Below are 25,757 nucleotides of genomic sequence, written 5' to 3'. Positions count from 1 at the left end.
TTCAGATGAGCTTGTGGTCCAACCCTGGCCACATGCTAATCAGGATTCTTGGGCTTAAATAAAACTTTTTTTTTTTTTTTGGCTGTAGGGATTGAACCCAGGGGTGCTCAACCACTGAGCCCCCTCCCCAGCCCTTTTCATATTTTATTTACAGACAGGGTCCCCTGAGTTACTCAGCATCTCGCTAAGTTGCTGAGGCTGGCTTTAAACTCTTGATTCTCCTGCCTCAGCCTCCTGAGCCGCTGAGATTATAAGCATGTGCCAAGAAACTTATTCTGGATAACTTCCTTTAAAAAAATAAAATAAAAGATCTTCCTGGAAAGATATTGGGTGAGCTACAGAATCTTCAAGAAGGCAGAAAGGTTTAGAAAATAGGCAGAAACCAACATTGAGCTTTAAGAAAAAGATCCCTCTCATACTCAGAAACAGTCAGGGGCACACCGCATCCCAGGGTGGGGCTCTCAGCTCAGTGACCTTGAGCCCCACTGGACATTGGCTGGTCTCCCGGTGGATGGAGTAAATCCTAAATGGTTCTTCTCACTTCACTTCAGCTACTCTATGCTCTTCATCTCAGGGGGAAATGTCCATCAGATTGGCCACCGTGGGTCTGACTTCTAGGCTCACAGAACCTGAGGAACAAGTACTTGGCCATTTTGAGCCATTCTCTGTGAGGGAAGATGGAACTACATATCCCAAGACTCACACCAAAGTCCCCCAAGTAGAACTGTCCAGATGTTGAGAAGCCCACAACTTAGCCCTCTGCCTAGAATTTGCCATTTACCAGATGTTGTGACCTTGAGCACGTTATCTGAACTCTGTGTCTCTCACTCACTTCCATCACCTCCAAAGAAGAGGTGATGAGTACAGATCTCGGGGAGCTGTCTGAGGAAGACATGAGGTTATACAGGTCAATATAAGTTATGAGGCCCAGCGTAAGCATCCCGTATATTGGCCTATACAATACTGTCAGGAGGAAACACAGGAAATATGCTCAATTCTGTCAACAGGAATGGGATGATGGTCGGCATCACTGCAATTACTGTCATAATTAGCAAGAGTGAACTTTGAGAATCTGGATTAAATTTCAAACTCCATTTAAAGGAGACCCTATTGCCCTGAAATATTTTCCGTGAAAAATACTTTTAAATTCTTTTAATTTAAATTTTAAATTTCTTTTAATCTATTCATGGTTTTCCTCTTGCCCTCCCTCTCTGACCTATCCCTTCTTATGGCAGTATTTTGTTGATATTGTTGAAGAGGCCTGGTTTTATTTTAAAGAGATTCTAGTTGGGCATGGTAGTGCACACCTGTAAACCCAAGGGAGGCTGAAGCAGGAGGATTGAAGTTCGAGGCCAGCCTCAACAACTTATGAGGCCCTAATTAACTTAGCAAGACCCTGTCTCTAAATAAAAAAAAAAAAAAAAATTTAAAAAGGGTTGGGATAAGGCTTGGTGGTTAAACACCTCTGGATTCAGTCCCTGGTACTAAAAAAAAAAAAAAAAAAAAAAAAAAAATCATCAACTTCTGATTGCGCAAACTTTCCTGATCTTGTTCCCATGTGGTACTTGGCAAGCTCTGCTCTCCATGTACTTCCTGTTCTGTGAATAATCAGATGAATGGCTAGAATTACGTTCAGTTTCTGGCAGGACCACTTGCTAGACTGCGTGCTGCACTTCCATCAGAAGACCTGTAAAGTCTAGTTTTTCTCTCTTGAGAATGTCAACCCTCCACCCGCTGCCTAGACCCATCCATCAATTCATTGGAGTTGTAAAACGGTGATGATGATCTGATCCTGTCATCCCTTCTTCTTTTTTTTTTTTCCCTTTGGGTACCAGAAATAGAACCCAGAGGTGCTCAACGACTCAGCCCCATCCCCAGCCCCTTTTAATATTTTATTTAGAGACAGGGTCTTGTTTTGCTGCCTAGGGCCTTGCTAAGTGGCTGAGGCTGGCTTTGAACTCACGATCCTCCTGCCTCAGCCTCGGGAGCTGCTGGGATTATAGGTGTGAGCCACTGCACCCAGCTCTGCCATTCCTTCTTTATATATTATGTCATGTGCTCTCAAAGGAGAAACTTCCCCCATCTGGTTGGCCCAATGCCCTGTCCTGAGGAAAGAGAATAAATGCGTGGGTCCTTCCTTGGATCCATTTTCTTTTTCACAATATATAGGTCTTTCTAGCATCTTCCCAAACAGACCAATAAGATGAGTCTCTTTCTCTTAATGTCGCTATCAATGGGTCGATGTGAACAAATGCATGGTTTGAAGCCATCTCCACTCTTTCCACACCCTCACACTGCCCCCTCTTGGGCCGGTCAGAGCCTATTCGGGTAGGCTCTCGAGTCCTCTTGATGGGATCCTAGTAGCTGTGACTACTTTGTTAATGACTTCTTTGCTTTTTGATAGGACAAAATGTTCCGGTCTCACCACTCAGAGTCCCAAAGTCCCATCGGCATTTCCTCTGAGATGACTTTGGCCTCCATTCTCTTGTCTCTTTTTCCTTGGCCAGGAGTCAAGTCCGGTTCCTGACGGCCCCATCAAGACACTGTGAACATTTCTTCCTCCATGGACCCCTCTTCTCCTAACCCACACCACATAGGCTTATCAAAAAAAAAAAAAAAATCCCGTAAGCAGAGCTTTCCCTTACAAAAAAAATCATTACTACCTCTTTTCTCCTTGTACACAAAATAAATACAAGCTCACTGCTGCAACTGTTGAGATCTGCCCTGACCTGGACACATTTGCCCCCTACCGCACCCCGGTCTCCATTAACTTTGAATTTTCTGAAGCATATCCCAGGCTCCAATCAAAATAGACCACTCTACAGCTTTCCAAATGTCCTGCATTTCTGTATCTCACTATTTGGATGAAGCCAATCCCCAATTTCCACCTTTGGCCATTCCAGGAATATTCCAGGGCTCGGATAAGAAGCTATCTCCTTCTAGATGTGTCCACCAGCCACAAGCCACCTCCCTTTGCTTTCTCCTTTGGGAATTTTTCAGATCAGAGACCTATTACTGATATTTCCAACTTTTGATCATCCTAGGGCTGGGAGGGAAATGGAGGGGGCAGGGGATCAGCAAGAATGGTGGAATGGGATGGACATCATTATCCAAAGCACATGGATGAAGACTCAGATTGGGTGTCCACATACTTTTATATATAAAAAGATATGAAACATTGTGGTATATATGTGCCAAAAGAATGGTAATGCAAAAAAAAAAAACAACAACAAAGTACACGTATAAAGGCATGAATTGGCGTGAACATACTCTATATACAAAGATATGAAAAACCATACTCTCTATGTGTAATAAGAACTGTAATGCATTCTGCTGTCCTGTATTTAAAAAAAAAATAAAAAACAAACAAAAAAATTTAAAAAATGTAAAAGCTATTGGTCTGATAACATCTTCTGGAACCCATTTCCCAGACCTCCTTGATATCTAAGAGAAATAGCAAGCCCTAGAAGGCCTTCCCCCATGGAGGATCAAATGCTTTATCTTGCACTTGACCTGTTAATGTTGTGAACCAAATTTCCAAATGAACAGCAGTTCAAACAGAGGAACACGTCCCTGTGGTCGCTGCCACTCTCACCCTCTCTTTCTAAAAGCAGAATGAAAAACTGCATGAAGAGCCTCCAGGAAATCAAAGGCGATTCCCCCAGGCCAAGTCCAAACAGGGTCCGTCACCCCAGTCACCCCGTTTTCCGTGGGGATGGCCAACAGTCAAGAAGACAGTGATAAATTGTGAGAAAGCTCCTAAAATATATAAAACAAAATAAGTAGGAAGAAAGACTGGCTTCTGGGCTCCTGGTGTCCCTGGATGCTCAACCCCCTGCTGTGCCGTTGGCATGGACGGCACAGAGCATTGCCAAGGCCTTGGAGAAAGGGAATGTGTCCACGGAATGAACTGGAATGCCTTCCTGTCTGCTCAGAAAGGGATCGAAATGAGCTGCTTTTCAACGACTTCAACCCACAATCTCAACACTTCCTAAATTACACACACAGAGAGACCCAGTCCGTGTGGTCAGGACAGAATTAAATGACTGATCTCCCTGTTAAAGCGACAGATTCGGGGCTGGGGTGGTAGCTGAGCGGTGGGGCACTTGCCTGGCATGTGGGAGGCACTGGGTTCGATTCCCAGCACCGCATATAAATAAATAAAATAAAAGTCTATCAAATGACTAAAAATAATAATAATAAAAAAAGCAACAGATTCCTCACAACATGCTCCATTTGCAGCCGTGTCCCCTGAACACTAGAGTGGGCCATCGGGGTCTCTGGTGGCAGGGACATGGTCTTTCCTGGAACATACTGAATTCTATCCTAGAGTTTCTGAAGGCTGTGGGTCAGACCTTGCTGAGAGAAGACAATTGTTTTAGTCAACTATTTTGCTTCTGTGACTAACGGACCCAACCAGAACAGTTTTAGGGGAGGAAAAGTTTATTTGGGGGCTCAGGGTTTCAGAGGTCTCAGTCCACAGACAGCAGGCTCCATTCCTCAGGGCTCGAGGGGAGGCAGGACATCATGGAGGAAGAGTGTGGTGGAGGGAAGCAGCTCACATGGTGATCAGGAAGCAGAGAGAGACTCCACTCTCCAGAGACACATAGAGACCCCAAAGCCACGCCCCCAATGCCCCTTCCTCCAGCCACACCCACCTCCTCCAGCCACCACCCAGTTAATCCCATCAGGGGTCCATTTACTGGTTGGGTTAAGGCTCTCACCACCCAGTCATGTCTCCTCTGGACCTTCTTGCAGGGTCTCACATGTGGGACACTTCACATCCCAAACCATAATATACATCAATGGCTTTCTATCCAAAGCCAAACAAAAAACAAACTTCAATCACTAATAAGAATGTTTTTGAATATGGAGGCATTTAATATAACCTAAGCACAGATTATTTCAAAGTCTATGATGTTGAGACATGTGACCATTCATTTGTTAAAAATGTAAATTGGTCTGAGGATTCACTCATTATATCAACATAAATATCCAATGATTCTGAAACATAAAGGTAAAAAATGAAATAATAAAAGTGATAGAAGAAATCAGGTGTGGTGGTGCATGGGGCTTGGGAGGCTGAGAAAGAGGGATTGTGGGTTCAAAGCTCACCTCAGCAACTTAATGAGTCCCTAAGCAACTTAGTGAGACCCTGTCTCTAAATTTTATATATATATATATATATATATTTATATTTCAAAAAGAGCTGGGGATGTGGTTCAGTGGTTAAATGCTTCTGGGTTCAGGTTCATTACAAAAAAAAAAAGTAATAGAAGAAAATATGTCTGAGCAGTTTTACAATTTTTTGCTGAAGAAAAAATTTCATTGCATGAAACTCAGAAGCCATAAAAGAAAAAGTGGAAACATTTTACATCATTAAGAAATTCTGCTCATCTAAACATAAATAGGTCCTACAAAGCAGCAAACACACACAAAAAGATGCAACAACAAATAGAATAATCTCTTAAAAAATAAATAATAAATATAGTCGTGGATGGTAGAGCAGGGAGCTGGTGAAAGATGAAATACAAACAGGCAATAAAAGGGTAGAGAAAGATGTGGACAAAGAGACTCACTGCAGAATAGTGAAAGACAGATCAATCAATAATGGATTAAGTAAATTGTGATACATTCGTAAAAAGATTGACTACTGAAGTCAGTTAGAAGGAAGACATATTTTTATATTCACCAACATGGTAAAATTTCCTTTATCTAATGATATGCAAAAAATTAGATTGCAAAATTATACACACACACACACACACACACACACACCAAGGGAATTGACAATATTGTTGGAAGTTCTGATGTAATGTGGAGTCCAGGCCTGGTTTGTTATCATTGTCCAAGACTGACACCGAGAGCTCAAGTTATTTCCATGTCTCCCTGCCTCACAACCTTCAGTCCCGGCTATGGCCTAGGTTGAGTCTCCTCCTAGTGCTAAGATGACTGCCAGCAGCTATCATCGCACATCCTTCCTGGGTTCTATTGGTCAGGGAAGGAGGAACAGGACTCCTCTCTCCAGCACAGCATACAAATCCTTCCCTTGGGTCTCATTATATCAATTAGGTCACTTTGTCTTTCATGAACCAATTGTATTTCAAGTTCAGTACCATGTGCTGATAGGCTTAAAGCAATCTGTGTCTCTTTCTGAAGAGAGGGATATGAAGGAATCTGAAAAGAAATTGTTTGAAACTGGAGGTTGAAAAAGTAGATACCCAATCACATCCACTAAAAATAGGATCTATAGATTTTATTATATTTACAAAGTGCAACCAAATCAAATCTACTCTACAAACAAGAAGTGTTGGTGAGGATGTGGGGGGAAAAGGCACACTCTTACATTGCTGGTGGGACTACAAATTGGTGCAACCACTCTGGAAAGCAGTATGGAGATTCCTCAGAAAACTGGGAATGGAACCACCATTTGACCCAGGTATCCCACTCCTCATTATGTACCCAATGGACTTAAAATCAGCATATCACAGCATATGAGCAGTTCATATGGATTAATTTCACTGGGTAAATTGGTAGATTATCCACATCACTTTAATGACTGATGTTGCTTGGATGAATCGAGAGTTAAGGAACAAGTTTAAAATCCTCCTTCAACTTAATGGAAATGCCTCAGATGGCTATTTTCTCCAAAGATCTGGCTGTTAAACGAGACAGGTTAATTTGCTATAAATAAAATCCAAAGGAATCATCGTACTCTCTGATATCTTTGTTGCTATAACATTTGAACAAAAGAAATCTTTTTTTTTTTTTTAAATCCTAGGAGTGAATTGTTTTTGTTCTGAAACCACAGTTCAATGACAAAGATGGTATTGAGTATGGGATTGTTCGGGAAACAAAAAGATATGCCCAAGGAGAGTGATTCGGGAAAGCCTTACATAAAAGCCTTTGGATGAGGGCACAGAAAAGGGAAGGCCCAGAGTTCTTGCTGCGGATGGAGAGGGAAGTGTTCTGGACCATAAATCTCCCTCCATGTACGCAGGGATCCAATATGTCTAATGGTGCATTTGTTTTTCCTTTGCAATGATTCTCGCAGTCATTTATGGCCAGGTCATAAGGAAGTAAGCAGGCGCTGTTAATTTGGCATCCTATTGAAATGAGGCTGCAGCAGAACCACATTTCTGGAGTGGAAAAAAAATGATGGATTGTTTTCCTCACAAGAGCAAATGGAGGTGTGTGGAAAAGCCGCTGTGTGACGAAGCTCTGTAGGAGCTTCACACAACACGAATCCTAATTGAATATTGACTGAAAAGATAGCTTTGGGCTGTCCTCCTAGAAACAGAGGGGGGAAATATGAAAAGCTCTTTAGAGTAAATGGCAGATCTACAATTGTTTAGAACTGCTGCCAGGGGTCAGGGCAGGAGGGGGACATCCTTCTAATTAATTAAAACAAGTGCAGACCTTGACAGTGTCTCCTGACTCTGAAGGTCGATCACACTGAATCACAACACACAGCCGCGCAGAGGCTGTCTCTACAAAGTAGGCAGGGGGGAAGAAATCCCTTTCTTTTTTCCAGGAAGCCTGGCAAACATCCTGTGGCTTTTGTCAAAACCTCAAGGATGGCTGGGTGCAGTGGGGCATGCCTGTCATCCCAGCAGCTCAGGAGGCCAAAGTGAGTTCCAAGCCAGCCTCAGCAAAAGTGAGGCCCTAAGCAGCTCAGTGAGACCCTGTCTCTAAATAAAATACAAAATAGGGCTGGGGATGGGGCTCAGTGGTCGAGTGCTCCTGAGTTCAATCCCTGGTACCCCCCCCCCCAAAAAAAAAAAAAAAAAAAGAAAAGAAAAAAAAAAAACAAAACCTCATAGGAGGCGGGTGCAGTGGTGCACACTTGTAATCCCAGTGCAGTTCAGGAGGCTGAGGCAGGAGGATTGCAAGTTCAAAAACCAGCATAGCAAAAGTGAGGTGCTAAGCAACTCAGTGAGACTCTGTCTCTCAATAAAGTACAAAAAAAGGGGCTGGGGAATGTGGCTCAACTGGTAGAGTACTTGCTTTGCATGCACAAAGCCCTGACTTCAATCCCCAGCACCACAATAACTAAATAAAAGACAAAAATGGTCTGGAGATGTGGCTCAATAGTTAAGTGGTGCTGGGTTCAGTTCCTGGTACCAAAATAAATAAATAAAAAAAATAAACAACAACAACAAAATAAAAACCCAAATCCCCACAAAATTTTTATAGGAATGTGTTTCCCACCTGGCCAGGGAGAAATGATGGAGCAAATCATGTCCTCATCCTGTGTGTGATGACCATACCTTTTGAAAAATTGAAGCCTCAAAATGATGTGTGGGAAAGCAAATCACTTTGAGACAAAGTCAAGGCCAATCACCCTTCCTCTGGCAATTACCGGGGGTGTCTGAGTCAGTTTGGAGAACCAGTGCAGTTGGACATCAGAGCAACTCAGGGATTTTGAAAAGCCCCCAGACCTCCCTACCCCCTTAGCCTGTAAGGAACTGATGAAGCCCTGTCAGTTGCCCTGGTGACCATTATCTGGACCCAACTTCCTTTTCCAATGATCTACCTTTGGCCTGAGGCTTGCTGTAGTTCTGTCTTTCCTCAGGCTGTCCCTGAAGGACCTAATCTCCTGCCTCACGTTCCAACCGGACCTGTTCCTTTGCTGCTGCAGATGCACCCACCTCCCGAGAGCAGAGACCCTCTGAGAGCTGAAGGGGTGTTCCGAAGCTGATAGGATGGTGCACTGACCAGATGATCCGAGGACACCGGACTCTTCCCTCAGATCAAGGCACCCTGACCTCTCAGGAGAGCTCTAACGACAACTGGAACATGAAATCCCAAGGAGGAGAATTCTGGAAGGCTGGCCAGAGCACCTCACTTTTCTCTACCCCTCTGCCCAGATCCAAATCATCCACGTCTATTGACACATAAAAGAAGAGATGATGGTACCCGCCGAATGTACCAGGAGAAACAGATGATTGACAACCACTGCTTCCTTTTCAAGGAACACTAATCAAGTTGGCCCAAATAAGTTTTCTGGAACCTTAGCACCAAAGTCAAAATCTTCCCACTCGGGGAGTGGTGAGGAGTGGGTCCCATTCTCTAGGTGCCCATCCATTCCACTGGGGGATGGGCACCTACAGGAGTGGACAGATCCAAGACTCCCTTTGAGTGTGCTTGGGTTCTTGGAGACTTTCTATATGGATCCCATCCATGCCTGCACTCAAAGTCTGGCTTCTTCCTCGGTCCTTTTATAGATTTGATTTAAAATGAGGCTCACTGTGGGCCTCATGTTCTCTTGGGACTAGATTAAGCTTTACTGCATCTTTTTGTTTGTTTGGTACTGGGGATTGAACCCAGGGATACTCAACCACTGAGCCACATCCCCAGCCCTTTTTATATTTTATTTAGAGACAGGGTCTTGCTAAGTTGTTTAGGGCCTTGCTAAGTTGCTGAGGCTGGCCTTGAACTTGTGATCCTCCTGTCTCAGCCTCCCACATTGTTGCTAGGATGACAGGCGTGTGTCACTATGCCCACCTTCTGTGGTATCTTCTACAGTGATACTGGGGAGTGTTTTGGCACCTGATCACGGAGATATTAGAATGTTGGACTGCAGAATTAAATGAAGCTTAAAGGTCAGGCATCTTACTCTGGTGTTCAAGGGCATACACTGTCATGAGCTAACCTTTGCTCGATCTTCTATTTCACTCCAATATTAGAATCTTATGCAGTTCTCTTTGGCCTCTCAGAGGTTCTCCAACTTGCTTTGCATTTTCTCATCTCTTAATAGTTGAAAGTATTTTTCTTCCCCCCAAATATGACCCACCATTAGCATTTGATCTTCTTAGTCAGGTCAGAACTTCATTCAAATGCCATTTCTTTCAAAACCAAGCCTGGTCCGGGTGTGGTGGCAGACACCTGTAATCTGAGCACTCAGGAGGCTGAGGCAGGAGGATCGAGAGTTCAAAACCAGCCTCAGCAATTTAATGAGGTTCTAAGGCTCAGTGTTTGAAGGCCCCTGAGTTCAATCCCCCATAAACAAAAAACAAACAAAGGTGACTAAGGCTGGGTACCTGGAGGTGTAGCACTTTCCAGAGGCCTAAAAAAATGCAAAGCTGAGATCCCAAATAGCAATGCATTGTTGTCCAAATGGACACATAAAACCCCAAACTCTAAATTAGTAAGTGTTCCATTAAATAACTTCCGAATACATGTCGACTCCACTGTTAAATTCTGTCCTCATCAAACATGGCCACAATTGAAATCCGATGGTGAAATTGAGTTTTTTCCTGGCAAGGATGGCTGTGCATACAGCATGACCCCTGAGAACCAATGGTCATGCCTTAACCAATTTATATAGACAGGTAATTTCAAAAGCAAGGTGGAAAGAAATGCGTTCCAGCTTAAAACTAGAAAAATGAATGTGGAATATGAGGTATATTTTAATGTATCTGTTATTCAGGGGGCTATACCCCATAAAAATGTGACTCACTATGGCCTTCTAAAGTCCAGGGGTCCTGGCCAGTCATAGTGTGAATCTGAGACCAACAGGGCAGTGGAGAGAGTCCTCTGGTAGAAGGACAGGTAGGAGCCTCCGGGTGCTACTCTGCAGTTCTTCCCAATCAAGGGAACCTCTCTGAAACCCACTTTCCGTTTTGCATTACAAAACAAGGATTTATAAAACAAGTCCTACCTACTCAAAAAAAGGTTAAGAGATGAGAAATGAGGTCTTTTCAGTGGATCTGCTAATAAGTGGCTGGGATATGACTCTTTCCTGAACAGTCATGAATTCATGCAGCACCTATATGGATTGAGCACCTGTCACGGGTGTGCACTGGTAGGTGGCAACTAGGGATGCCATAAAACAGCTCTGTTGAGCGTGGAGAAAGGCACGTGGAAGTCAGATGGGCTGGATTCTCGCACACAGTTAATAGGCACTTGGTCAAGAGTGTAGGCTGGCCATCAAGAAGTGAAATGATGGCATTGGCTGGTAAATGGATGGATCTGGAGACTATCGTGCTAAGTGAAATAAGCCAGTCCCCCAAAACCAAAGGCCTAATGTTCTCTCTGATATGCAGTGATAAGGGAGGGAGGGAAGAACAGAAGTTCATTGGATCAGACAAAGGGGAAGGAAGGGAAGGGAGGGGGATGGGAACAGGAAAGACAGTGGAGTGAATGGGACAGAACTTTCCCTTGTTCATATATGAACACACGACCAGGGAAACTCCACATCATGTCCTACCAGAAGAATGGGATCCTATTTAGAATAAGTTAGACTCCGTGTTTGTAGAATATGTCCAAATACACTGTACTGTCATGTATCACCAAAAAGAACAAATAATAAAAAAAGAGTGTAGACTCGGGTCAGCCCGCTAGGTCCCCAACCCAGCTCTACTGCTCCTAGATATGAGACCTGGGACAAGTTTATTAACTGCTTTGCCTCTTTATTTTATTTTTTAGTTGTAGGAGAGGGATGATTAGTCACTATATTACCAGGTTACTTATTACCTGACATAAGGCTTGTAAGTACACAGAGCAATGGCTAGCCAGAATAAACATCTTTTTAAAAAGCCACTTTTTCTTGTTCTTTGTCATAACTGAGTGCCATCTTTTGCCTGGGAGAGCATCAGAAGGCAAGATGAGGAGGACTTTTCATGTGGCAGTGCAAAGACCCTGGGGCACAAGAGTGCATGGACAGCACAGGGGATGTTCAGTGGTTCAGGGGGCTGCAGCCAGGATAAGAAAACTGCAGGCATTGACACTGCTGGGAGGGGAATCATGCCGCACAAACAAGTTTGGATGTTATCCTGTGTTGGTAAAAAAAAAAAAAAGCCATAGAGGAACTCAGAACCACAGATGTCCAAGACTGGATTTGTGTTTTTGAAAGATCACTCTGGTGCAGTGTAAGCAAGAAAGAAGTATTGGAATGCTATTGCAAAAGTTCCTACAAGCAAGCATGAGGGCCCATAGCTGGACATCAGTGACAAAGGGGAAGAGGGAGGATGAGATGGCAGTTTTCTTAAGAGGAACATCAACAGGACTGGCTTGTCATTTGGTGGCGTGGATGAGCAACATCATTAGAGATTTAAAGATGAATTGCACGACTTGGCCTTGGGCAGCTTCGTTATATAGTAATGCTACTGAGCCACTCATGGAGTTAGAAAATAAAGGGGAAAAGAACATGGGTTCAACATTTCTAGCAATTAGAGAAATGTGAATTAAAACTGCATTGAGATTCCATCTCACTCCATAGCATCTCAGAATGGCTATTATCAAGAACACAAGTAACAATAAATGATAACAATGATGTGGGCAGGGGGAAGGGTACACTCATACATACATTGCTGGGTAGACTGCCAATTGGTGCAAACATTCTGGAAAACAGTATGCAGATTCCTCAGAAATTTGACCAACTTATCCCACTCCTGGTTTTATACCCAAAGAACTTGAAATCAACGTACTACAGTGACACCACCACATCAATGTTTATAGCAGCTCAATTCACAACAGCTAAGCTATAGAACCAACCTAGGTGCCCTTCAGCAGATGAATGGAGAAAGAAAATGTGGTCTATGTACACAATGGAATATTCTCAGCCATAAAGAAGGATGACTTTGTGACTTTTGCCAGTAAATGGATGGAACTGGAGACTATCATGTGAAGTAAAATAAGCCAATCCCCCCAAACCAAAGGCTGAATGTTCTCTCTGATATGCCAATGCTAACACACAATAAGGGGGTGGGGGAGAATAGAAGTTCATTTGATTAGACAAAGGGGAATGAAGGGAAGGGTGGGGGGATGGGAATAGCAAAGATAGTGGAATGAGCTGGAGTTCAAGTATGAATACACAACCAGGGAAACTCCACATCATGTACAACCACAATAATGGGACCCTAAGTAGAATAAGTCATACTCCATATGTATGATTTATCAAAATACACTCTACTGTCATGTATATCTTTAAAAAAACCCCAAATTTTAAAAAAATCCAATAAAAACAATAAAATGGATGAGAAGATAACATGTTATTATTGAGTGGTCTGAGGCCAGCCAGGGGAGATATCTTGAAGGTCAATATTCTTTCCAATATCTTCTGCTAGTCTGTGCTTTCTATGAACATCTGGCTACCGGCCCTCATCATGGGAAAGCACTTGTACCTGAAATGACATCAACTTCATGGTAAAACTTCCTCCTGTACAAGTCAACTGACCATATTTTGGCACCAAAACTACCTTACAGAACAAAGCAGGAGGTTGATTCACGTTCCAGTCCAAGTTCCTAACCTCCCTGTAGGTCAGAACAAGGCATTCACGACATTGAACACCCACGCAGCCACTCCTTGAGCGGCACTCATGCAGCTGAGCAGGCATAAAGGGTTGGTGGTCTACAGAAGACGCTTATGCTAGAGACAGACTGGAGAATTCTCAACACAGAGATGTTAGTGGCTACAGCCATAGTGAGATGGCACTCGGTTATGACAAAGAACCAAAAGAAAAAGTAACTTTTTAAAAAGATGTGGATTCTGGGTAATCATTGCTCTGGGTCACCTCCTCGTCTCCAAAACTCTCTAGGAAATAAAGTGTCAGTGCGAAGGCGAGACATTCAGACACTCAGCCCATCCTGTCTTACACTGTTCTATGTAGGTGATCCTCCAATCCCCAACCAGACCCGCAGACTCCCAGAGGTCAGGAAGGCTGTCTAAAACATCTCTGTGCCGTTTTGCCTCTAGGATCTAGTAAGTTCCTTGTATGTACAAGTGTCTCTATGCAATGTATAACATTGTCTGACGATGTCTAACAAACAAACACTGAATATGGAAAAGCCCCCAAGAAATGTTTTGAGCACAGAATGTTACGACACGCTGCTTTATAGACAGCAGTTGCTACATATTTCAGAAAAAACAATCGCCAAAGTCGATGTTCATAGATATATTTCAACTCATTTGCTTAAACAACTCTGAGCCTACCATCCACACCAAAAGGCTGTTTTTTTTTTTTCTGCAGAAGGCGTAATTATTTGCAAAAATTTTTCAATGTTTTCCATTTGCTTTCTTAAGTGGCACAGTAGATTCTCTGCGTGTTTGCCAAAATCCCATTGTCTTCTTGAAAAACGTTACAGCCCCTGAAGGGTTTGTAGTTTAGCATGTGCTCCTGCAACACTTGGGAACTTAAAAAAAAAAAAAGTTGATTTCAAAGTATCTCAGAACTTTACTACTGTACAGAAGTGATTTAGAGAACTACCAAAGATGAAGTTGATATTTTCCTCTCATAGTCTGCGGAAAGGCCAGCAGTACATGATCAATTTCCTCCCTATCTCTCAACTTTACAATACCAGCCGGCAGATTGGAACATTTGAAGACTTGATAATTCAATGCATTTTTCAAATCTTTTTTCCCACTTGTTAAAATGAAAGGAATGATACGGTAAAAGAGCATTTTTTTTTCCCCTTTGAGTAGTGAAAGGTATCAAGAAAAGGCCAGACCTAAGACGTAATTGTCCTTTTTTTAATAGATATTCCATGCATATTATGTTCTTCTTACATGTTCAATATGCAATAGTCCTAGAGTTATAATTTATTTATATTCTCGCTCCATCTGGAAGAGACCTTAGACAGCTTACATTCAAAGAACAGGGAAAATAATGCCAGAATCTCATAAAAGAATAAAAGTCTAGAAAAGAAGCACAGTTATGTCTAAACATACAGAACTTACAGGCTCTATGACATAACTTTGACAACCTGGTGACTGATGATATTTTAAGCAACTAGATACTGTGGTGCACTCCTATAATCCCAGCCACTTGGAAGGCTTGAGGCAGGAGGATTACAAGTTCAAAGACAGTCTCAGCAATTTAAAGAGGCCCTAAGCAACTTAAAGTTAAAAAATAAAAAGGGCTGGGAATGGTATACATATGTATGTGTGTGTGTGTGTGTGTATATATATATAATATATGTATTTATGTATGTGTGTGTGTATACACACACACACACACACACACACACACACATATATATATATATATATATAGCTTAACTTTCACTATAATGCTCTTGACTTTTTCCCTCAGAGAAAGCTAATTTAAATACAGTTTGTTATAAAACACAAACCCAACATAGAAACTTAGTTCTCACTGTGGCTCATTTTTATTTTGATGTTTGCCCATTTAGACATGCACTACGGTTCAATTCAGATTTAGCTATTGCAAGCGATTCATAATTGTGCATGGCTTTTAAGAGACTTTTGTCCATATTGGAACTAGGAATTTGTCAGTTCTTGGTATAAACAAGCCAAGTCTTGAGGTAATTGATAGTATGTTTCCGTGGCATAAATTATCTTGAAATCACTTGGTAATTGCTTCACCCTTCATGTTTTCCACTGAGAAGATTTTATTAAAGTAAATAACTTGTATCTCTATAGTACAAGTAGATTGTCTTTAAAAATCCCTTCACTTCCTCATCTTCAAAACTCTCTAGGAAATAAAGCGTCAGTGAGAAGACTAAACATTTGCTGAACACCTACTGTGTGCCCAAACACTGTTTGGAGGATGGGGAAATCAAATGGAGTACAGTGACTTTGTTTTGGGGGTTCTTAAAGGCTGGTGAGAGAGATGCACACATAAAAGATAATTTTTTTTTGTCCCCAGGGTCAGGGTGGTCCACTAAAGGTCCACAGAAGGAATTCAGGGGTACTCCACCACTGAGCCCCGTCCCCAGCCCTATTTTGTATTTTATTTAGAGACAGGGTCTCACTGAGTTGCTTAGGGCCTCACTTTTGCTGAGGCTGGCTTTGAACTCGTGATCCTCCTGCCTCAGCCTTGGGAGCCGCTGGGATGACAGGTGTGTGCCACCCCACCTGGCATAACAGCTAATTTAACCCAGTGCACAGGAGCTAAGAAGGGCCGACTACAGAGCTGTGAGAGATTGAGCCCAGTATGAAGGTTTGATAAAGTTTCCTAAAGGAGATGACACTTGAGCTAATTAAAGAACAAAGAACAAATCCAAGGAAGAAAGGCGAGAAAGACCTTCTGGAATAAGAAGTGACCCAAGCAAAGGTGTCTACGTATGAAATAGCGTGGGGATCTTTAGTGAACCTAAATGCATGAGCGCTATTATTCCTGCGGCTGCTCACATTTACTGAGCATCATCCCATCCCGAGGTCTTGCCAAACAATTGGCATCCTTCTTTTCTTGTAATCCTCTCTATTATTTTTTCCCAATTTTACAAACGGGAACATGAAGACATAAAGAGATGGATAATTTGCATAAGATCACCATCTAAGTTAGGTTTGCGTTGCTGTGACCAAAACACCCCCACAAGAGCAAATTAGAAGAGGGGAAGTTTATTGGGGGCTCATGGTTTCAGAAGTCTCAGTCTATAGATGGCCAGCTCCATTGCTCTGGGCCCGAGCTGAGGCAGCACATTCTGGGAGAAGGGCCCAGAAAGAAAGCTGCTCAGCTCATGGTGGGGTCAGTAAGCAGAGAGAGAAAGTGAGGGAAAGGACCACAGGGAAGATTTCTCCCTCCCAGGGCTTGCCCCTAGAGATCCACCTTCCGATTAGGACTGATTAGGATACAGCTCTCATAATCCAATTGTTTTACCTCTAAATATGCCTGCACTAACAGGAGGTTTGGGGAGATACTTCATGTCCAAATTGTAGCAATCACCCAGCACCAGGTCACAAAAGCAAGCAAGAATTTGAACCAGGGACTGAGAACAGAGCTGAAGCGCACTGTGGTCTGTCTGCACATTGTCTATTCACGTGAGACTTCTTTTCCTTGATAGATGAATAATACCTATGCATGCGTATACGTATATGTATATATATTTAGATAGATGCACTTACAGTTAGTCAGATATTCTTAGAATTTACTCCTTACACACATATAAAAACATGTAATTGGTGAGATTACTTGTAATGGCAATAGTGAATACCAATAAGGTAAATCAGCACTTTTTTTTTTTTTGTACCAGGGATTAAACCCAGGGGTTCTTAACCATTGAGCCACGTCCCCAGTCCTTTTTTGTATTTTATTTAGAGACAGGGTCTCTCTAAGTTGCTTAGTGCCTTGCCAAGTTGCCGAGGCTGCCTTTGAACTTGCGACCCTCCTGTCTCAGCCTCCCAAGCTGCTGGGTTTACGGGCTTACATCATTCAACACTTAAAAAAAAGACATTAGAATCAGGACCAAAATATCAAGATTTGAAGAGGTAAGTGACCTCCTCCATAATAGCAAGAATAAGAAAGGCCACATGGGGAGTATGCACTGCTGTGGGACCCTTTACAAGTCCTCTGATAAGCCTGTGGCACCCGTACCCCATCAAAGTGTGCTTGGCATCCACCATTTGACAAATCACCTGGAAATCCTGTCCTTGATGCTTTTGTTCAAAGTGAGTTTTTAAAGCCAGAGAGATGGCCCATTCTTTGTCTGAAGTAACACGAGTAAAGCGGCTCAATGAAAGAAGAAAGCAGGATGCACTGTGCCCTTGACCCCAGCTGGCTTGTGGAGGATGCTATAATCTAAACCACCTGCCTCCTGGGTCTGCTCATCATGTTGATGACGATGACCATGACAAGGATAACAACTATAAGGCTCTCTCTGGCCAGAACTTCACATATATTAATTTGCTTGATCCTTTTACAGATAAAAATAATACATTGCTGCATATATCAACATAGCAATAAAAATAATACACAGCACATATATCAACCTATCAATAACAAGAGCTAATAACGTACTTTGCCTGAACCGCATGCCAGACCCGTTTCTGAGAGCTTTGATTGATTATCTCAATTCCACAGGAATCCAATCATGGAGGTACCACTGCTAGCCCGTTTTTACAGGAGGGTAAGTCAACGGAACCTCATACGGATGAAATAAATTGCCCAAGATCACAGAGCCTCTAACAGGCTGGTACAGTTAGGAAGCAAACGCAGGCCTTGTAGATTCAGAATCTAAGATCTTAACTTCTGTTCTTCACCGTCTGTCAAGATTATCCATAACAACTACCAGCCTCAAACTATTGGCTGCCTTCTTTACTTTTATTTCCTGTTAAGAACAGAAAATTCATTCCATCACTTGCTTGGAGCGGCAGACAAAAAATAAAAAGGTGATTCTGACCCTCACTGCTACAACTGTGCAGAAACAATAAACTGTTACAATAACAAGAAACAGCATAGACTTCAAAATTCCAGATTACTCACTAGGAGGATTTACAGGGGCCAGGACCTAACCATCAATACTTGTTAAGAAATGGTGTCAACAAAAACCATGAGCTGCCGTCTTATTGCACGCATGTATATATGATTTTCCACTTGGAACAGTATAATTCAGTTAAACCTGATGAAGATTCCACTATTTAAGTGATGGCTGGGGAGTCTTACTGCTGTTACCTTTTGCAAATCTATGAAAACTTTGGCCTAGTCCTGCAACATCTTCCCATTTTAAGAGAACCCAGAAATCCACATTTAAAAAAAGCGCGCGAGAGAGAATCTTGATAGCTTTAAATGTTGATAATTAGTTCAAAAAACTGAAAAATTTGGAAAGTGTTTTGTAAACAAAGTACCTCTATGGCTCTCTGGGGTAGGCTAAACCTCTCCCATGAGATCTGTTTTCTTCTAACCTTTTGAGATCGGATCTCCTCATCTGAAAATTTAAGAGGTTGGGTTCAACAAATTCTAACTTCATCTCTAACCATCAGGGATTCTTTGAAGACTGTGCCATATCTTGTAAAAACATAAGCAAGTCCAATTTTAAAGAACTTATAAGTCTTTTTAAAAAAATATTTATTTTTTAGTTATAGGTGGATACAATATCTTTAATTTTTTAATTTTTATTTTTATGTGGTGCTGAGGATTGAACCCGGTGCTTCATGCATGGTAGGCGAGCACTCTACCTCTGAGCCACAACCTCAGCCCCAAGAACTTATAAGTCTTCATAAAGAGTGACCTCATGGTCCAGAAAGAACAACAAGTGATTACATTGGGAGGGACCTTAGAAATCTCCTGGAGCTTCTCCATCCCCATCTTCAAATGAAGAAGAAATTACCCCAAGGACCAACAACTTGCCTACAACCAGCAATTCATTAGTGGTCATGTTTGAGCTCCAGTGCATGTTCCAATAGCCATGCCTTTCCCCATCACCTAGCTTTTCAAAATTCTGTATTCATTTGAACTTAGAGACTCTCTTTCTATGTGGGGTTTTCCAATGATACCCACTAAGAAGCTGTCCCCCTGCCCGCCACATTCTTTTCTTTTTGATTCAGCCACTTGAGTGAGGATTCTGCCACTAGGAATCAAAATGATCTAACATTTCCAATCCAGCAGGGACTCTTCTCTACATTCCTGCTGCCTCCTGCTGTTTTGCAGACTAGAGTACCTGTCCCTCCTTCTGCTTACCCAACTTGTGTTCCTTCTTCAAGACCTGAACTAGCCTGCTTCCTTCTTGGATTTCTCCCTGTATCACTTCCAATCTTTATGTATTTATGCCTATGCACTTTCCCCCTTCTCTCCTTTAGAGCTTGTAATCAGCTTCTTATTATTAAATACTTTCTCCCAACATATTTGACACATATATATGTCCTCTTCCCAACTGAAGCCTAAACTCCCCTAAATTAGCAAGCTCATCCCTCAGACAGCTTTTGGTTCTTGCCTCCAAGCTTGGAAGAGTGCTTGGTGCAGTGGGTTATTTAAAACTCAGCTGGACATGAGAACTCTCCTCATCTTTTTCAGCTTTGGTTTGGAGATACCTGGCCCCAAATCAAATACTGGTCATATTTCAAAGTGATAGCCTATGATTGTGTATTGAATTTGCTTTTGCAGGGGAAAGATCCCTGAATCATTTGACTTTTATTACTTTACACAGTGCAATTCTTCAGGAATGAAAGATTTAATTTCCTTTGTCCTTCAGTCCAGTTTTAGGGAAGCGGGAGGCTATTTCAGGTGTGTAATGAGGCAAAAACCTCTTTTGTTACTTCTTCTAGATTCTGCATCTTCAGAAAGTCTCTGCTAGTACCAGGGCATAACAGTTCTGTCTGCACCAAAGAGATTGCAGGGAAAATGTCAAAAAACATATTTAAATAATTCAATTCTCCCTCTGATGAAAAGAGAAACATGTAATTCTGCTGGAAGGAAATCTGGTTTAACAGTTACTTAGTTCTCTCAAAAGGTTAGACTATTTTATTTTTTTGAATGCAAATCATATTTTGCATTGACAAGGCAAACCTTAAGAATTTTGAATAGTGGAGCAATCCAAGGGCCTCCAAGCATATCAGAATGAATGAATCACTATTATTGATTTAAAATCCACACACACACACACACACACACACACACACACACAGACAGACTTAACCAGTACTAGATCTTAAATTTTATGAAAAGCCTTGCTGTTGAGTTGTGCCCAAATAAAGGCAAATAAGTAAATGGGTAAACATGGATTCTCTATGGCTAAAAGTGACTCAACATTGGCTGTACTTTCAGGGGAAGGTTATAAGCTGAATCACATGGAAATGAGTAGCTTGAATTTATAACACATTTGGTGCAGTCATCAAGTCCTCCTGAATGAAATAGGAGACGCCATGAAGTAGACACAATTTTAGGATCACTCCTTCCTACCATCATATAAATACCTGCACAGAGACGTACAGGCACACACACCCACATATACAAGAAGGCTTGCTTCAGACTCTTCGTAATCCAGGCATGATGAATGATTCCCAATTAAAAATAATGGTGCTGTCAATCTAAATATTACACAGAATTGTTTACAATGCCTGCTTGTACACGCCCTCAGTAACATCTATATGTAGCTAGTTCACACGAGGTAGCCACCCAACACCGTTACTACTACACAGTTTAGAAACAGATGGTGTAGCTTTGCCATGCCAACTTCTAGGTATTCATTCTACCATTCTGACAAAAGAAGGGGTGGGGGGAAGAGGGGGGCAGGGAAAGCAAAGAACTGTTGTCATTATGAGTTGCTGAAATCTAAATTTTGACAGTCGGGTACGGAATTTTTTGTTTGGGTCATAAATGATGAACACCATCAAGTTATATTTAGAGTCACAGAAATGCAAGCAAAATATGCCTATAAATGATAAAATAGGGTTTGCAAATTGTCTGTTCAGAGTCTTGTCTTCTAATGAAATAAGATGGTTGGAATGCCCAGGTACTTATCCCCCACCCTAGGAAAAGTGAAACCCAAGTAATTAACTATCAAAATTATCCAAACAATGACACCTTTTCCCCTGGCTCCTTCCCAATTATTCTTTTAAGCTAAAATACTTGTTTTTTTTCAGCTAGAATCACATAGCCAAACTGACAACAGTCTGGTGTTTGGATTTACCAGCTAACTGCTTAGCTCTTTCCTCTATATTCCTTATGAGGTTAATACCTAAATGCCCATGTTGACCATTTGATTGGTTCCCAGAGGTAGAGGGGTAGACAGCAAGTCAACTAGAAATAACCCTGGGTGGACAGGTACACTTGACATGTTATCATGGTGCTTCTGTTCTTGTACTAGAATATTTTGGGTCAGTTTCTCCTATTCAAAAGATAGGCTTTGGAATCAGAATGTCCCATGTCTTAATTCTCATTCATTTACCTATCTACTTAGTGTATTAAGCAACCACAAAACCTTCAAATCTCAGTTTTCTCTTGGTAATTTGCATATTGATAGGGTTTGAGGAGAACTAAAAATGATTTAAAAAGAACAGAAAAAGGAATTTAGATGAAAACCAAGGAAATCTAAATAAACTATGGACTTTATAGCAATGTATTGCTAAGGGCTCCTTCAATTGTAACACCTGTACCATACTACCATAAGATATTAAGTAATAATAGGGGAAACTAGCTGTAGGGTCAATAGCAACTCTCTGTACTATTTTGATTTTCAGTTTTCAGCTAATTTAAAACTATTCTACAAAATAAAGTTTATCTTCTTAAAAAATGATCAAAGTGTGGCCTCTTGCATATAGTAATGGATACTTGAAAAGTGATAGCATGATACAGACTATTTAGTTTTATAAGGTGCATTATACTTTCTACAATATGATCTTTTCCTCTATTCAGCAATTCCTTTTCATAGACAGTTCTATCTCTTTGCCTCCCATATCACTAAATCCCTTTCTATACATCATTTTACTTCTCTCTGGGTTTTTCTAGTTCATTTCTATTCTATTATGAACTCATGTTTAGTTAAGTAGTTTATATTTCTCCAAGGCTAATTTTAGTTCTCCAATTCCACTTGCTGGCCACAGTCTTAGCACAATGATTATGAAAACATTTCAATTACTTTCACTGATCATTCATTCAAGAAAAAAAATCAGAGTTTTAAGACTTTTATTTGGAAAAGGAGCAAAAATACTTTTCCAGAAATGCATTAAAAATTTCAAAATACAACAATGGGAAAAGCTTATCTTCTCTTATACATAAGAAGATATATATATTCAGCTTCCCAGTAGAGCCAACAGGCCCTAGGGTTGCTTTGCTGGGATATATATTTAGCAATATTGTCCTGCAATAACTAAAAATAGTTTGACCACAGGGCAATGTTATCTATCTGCTCTGGAGTTTCTCTGATGTTAAGGTCATGGGTTAAAACAGAATCAGCTTGCCCCTTAAAACCACAGCTTTAAATGCATTTAGGTAAAACATATAATCAGATCAGAAAAACGTGACCTCATAATGATCTTTGTCAGATGGCTGAAGGTTTGTTTGGAAGAACTGGGTCTACATGGGATTTTTTTTTTTTTTCCTGTAACAGTGTTGGAATGGAGACAAATCATCTGTTTAAAGGATGCAGTTACTGAGACTTTGTTAATGAAAGAGTTTTTCCCCCCTTCTTTTTTATTTTCATTGTGAAAGTATAGCACATCTTTAGTTAGTGCTGTCACTAATGGGATACACTGGAGATGGATTTGGCAGTACTAGGAAGACACAATTACTGCAGTAATTCCAAGCTGAAAATTGAAATGTCTAGTTCTGTGGACCCAACATCCAACCTTAAAAACAACAACAAAAATACATTTCCTTGCTCTGAGAATACTTTTGCTCTATGATACTAAAAAAAAAAAAAAAAAAAAAAAGTAAGGGGCCACTCTGAGGGTGGGGTGAAGAGCCCACCTCTGGCTCTTAGCCAGGAAATGAGTTTTATTTCTTAGTAAAAACTGACATCCAAACTTGTGATGGCTGAAATAAATCGGCAGGGTTGGGTAATGTGCGTACGTATGTAAGCAAAACAAACAGGAATCTGTGCTAACTCAAGATAATGATGTAAGATAAATATGGAAAAAATCTAACACTCTACTACAGCAACATATAATTCAGATTTAAAAGACAGCAACGGAGAAATGCACTATTTTAAGACACTAGTCTCTTTTAAGAAACTAACCCCCTTGATGGGGTTAGAGCTGCCCTGATGTGATGGGGTCACATCGCCCCTTGGGGGCTTCGCCGGCTTTCTTGCTAGCTCCACTGCTGACTTTCCTCACTAACTCCACCTGGGTTCCTGACTGCTTCTCTGCTGGTCCCCCGCCACTGCCCCTCACCCTGCCGTGTGCACCACTCCCCTCCTTTCTTTGGCTGGAGAATAGCTGATAGAAATAGGCGCTTTTTTTCCCTCCCCACATCAAAGGCGGCGCGGAACCGCTTTAGCCTTGCCCCAGCCTCAGACACAAAAAGCTTTTCTGATGCCTATAATTGCGAGGGTGTTTTTTTTTTGGTTTTTTTTTTTTTTTTTTTTTTTTTTTTTTTTGCAGCTGCACTTTATGAAGCAGCAGGGTTTGGAGGGCCTCGGCGAGCCAGAAGGTGGCAGCGAAGTCACCTTGGGAAGAGAAGAGGGTCAAAGGGAAGAAGGTGGAGGTGCTGACCCTGGCAGAAGGCCCACCAGGCGCGCCCCTACTCAGGAGTCAGTGTGAAAGGGAAAGGTCGATTGGAAAGAACAGCGACCAGTGGGGAGAGGTGCCCCAGGGCCTTAGGCGACCCGGGTTGGTGATCAGCTGATGAGCTGGAAGAAGGGTGCCCTTCGCAGCGTCTCTCCCGCTGGCCCCTGAGGCTACCGTGAGTCCTCGGGAGCTAAACACTACTCGGAGGTGCTCTCCTTCCAGCACACCGGCGCCCCCACCTGCCGGTGCCCCCGCCCGCCTAGCGCACGCCCAAGAGGGCGGGCCGGAGCTGAGCGCAGCCGCCGGCCGCTGGAGAGCGCTGGGAGCCCTGCAAGCGAGCAAGGCCTCTCTGGGCGCCGCGGGCTGCAAGTCACTCCCGAGCCTACGGGGTTACACAGCGGGACCTGCTTGCCCAGCACCCTGGCAGGGAGGCCCTGGCACGCGGCGCTGAGCTGCGCTCCAGGCCCCGCGCGGGTCCCAGCAACTCCGGGCCGGACTGGGCCTCAGGGAGGCAGCCTCGCAGCCCCTTCTTCCCAGGGCGCGGTCTCCACCTGCTCCGACTCCTCCTCGCCAGCTGCGCCGCCAGTTCCCATTGTTCGCCCCGCCCGCCTGGCGACGTCCGGGGCTGCTCCCAGGGCCTCCCAGGCGCACCTACCTTCTGCTGCCGCCGAGCCATGTCGGTGGGCTGCTTGGCGTTGAAGGGGTAGGCGATACAGCGCATCACGAACACATAGAGCTGCAGCCTCTTCTTCCTCTCCTCCTCCTCCTTCTGCAGCCGCTCTAACTCTTCCTTCTCCTTCTCGCTCACCACCGACGGGCTGGGGCTGGAGGGCCGGCCGCCGCCGACTCGGCTGCTGGGCTGCAGTCCCCCGGCCCCGCCGCCGCTGCTCGAGCCGCCGCTCCCGCCGCCGCCTGCGCCCACCCCGGCCCCAGAGCCGCCGCCGCCCCCCATTCCGGCGCTGCCGGCCGAGCCTTCACTGGTGCGGCTGGGAGACAGGCGCGCTCCGGACGCGGCCGAGCCAAGCACCTCCTTGCCGCTCTCCTCCTCCACGATCTCATCCGATTCCTCTTCGCTGGACGAAGGGTCCAGCATGGTGGCGTCTGGGAAGGGGGGTCCCTGGAGCCCTCGATTTGGGGTGCAAAAGGTGGGGGGCGCTGGAGGCAGCCGGAGGTCGGCTCTCGCGGGTGGGCGCTTCTCCGCAGGTCAGGGAGCTAGCGCGCTGCTGCTGCTGCTCAGCCTCGGCCGCCGCGACTGCTTCCTCCGCCCGGCGATCGCGAGCTGGGCTTAGACCCAGGAGCGCGAGGGGAGGAGGAGAAGGGAGAGGTGCGTCCGTGGATCCGAGGTGGGCAAGGGCGAGAATCAATTGCGAGCCCCAAGCCCGCAGCCGGATGCCATCTGCAGCCGGTGAAGGAGGCGCCTCCAGAAAAGATGCCGAGTGTTGCAAGCTGTCGATGCAGCCAAGAGCCGGAGAGGCATCTTGCCGATTGGGGAGGGAGCGGCGCTTACGTGTTTATTGGCTTAACTCTCCCGTGTCCGCGGCGTAAAGGGCGGTAGCAAAGGGCTTGGAGAGGGGGAGGGTGCGGAGCGTCCCCAAAGCCTGAGCGTCGCAGCACTTGTGACCCTAACGCCTTCACTTCTTCCTAGCCCCCTCCCTTTTGTGGATATTTTCCTCCTTGATCCCCACTTCTCATTGTCTTGACCTCTGTTCCCCTCCAGGGGACAAAAAAAGTTCTTGGGGGAGGGAAAAATACAGAAACCAGTGACTTTTACCAGCGGAGAACAGGCCGTTTGGAGAGGCCAAATCAAGAGGTGTCCGTCACTCAGAGGAAGTGTGCGAGTTTCCGTGTGGTGAAGAAAGGGTCGATCTCCTAGCCCCAGTCTTCACGCCTGGGCGGTGGGGGCTGGGCA

The 25,757-nt window shown here is 43.5% G+C and overlaps 1 protein-coding gene across 15 annotated transcripts in view; it reads right to left on the bottom strand.

Moving 5' to 3' along the window:
• Positions 1-24,941, bottom strand: part of Cadps (calcium dependent secretion activator) — a 476,750-nt gene extending 451,809 nt beyond the window's left edge. For 14 of the 15 annotated variants that reach the window (XM_077795614.1, XM_077795616.1, XM_077795615.1 and 11 more), the window contains exon 1: positions 24,504-24,941. In XM_077795614.1, the coding sequence (XP_077651740.1) occupies positions 24,504-24,941 (438 nt within the window). The remainder of the gene's footprint in view (positions 1-24,503) is intronic. The other variant, XM_077795619.1, reaches the window with a different exon arrangement.
• Positions 24,942-25,757: the final 816 nt, after the last annotated feature.

Source organism: Urocitellus parryii, chromosome 3, assembly GCF_045843805.1.
Source record: "Urocitellus parryii isolate mUroPar1 chromosome 3, mUroPar1.hap1, whole genome shotgun sequence".
NCBI lineage: Eukaryota > Metazoa > Chordata > Mammalia > Rodentia > Sciuridae > Urocitellus > Urocitellus parryii.
This window is presented reverse-complemented; position numbering and strand designations above follow the sequence as displayed.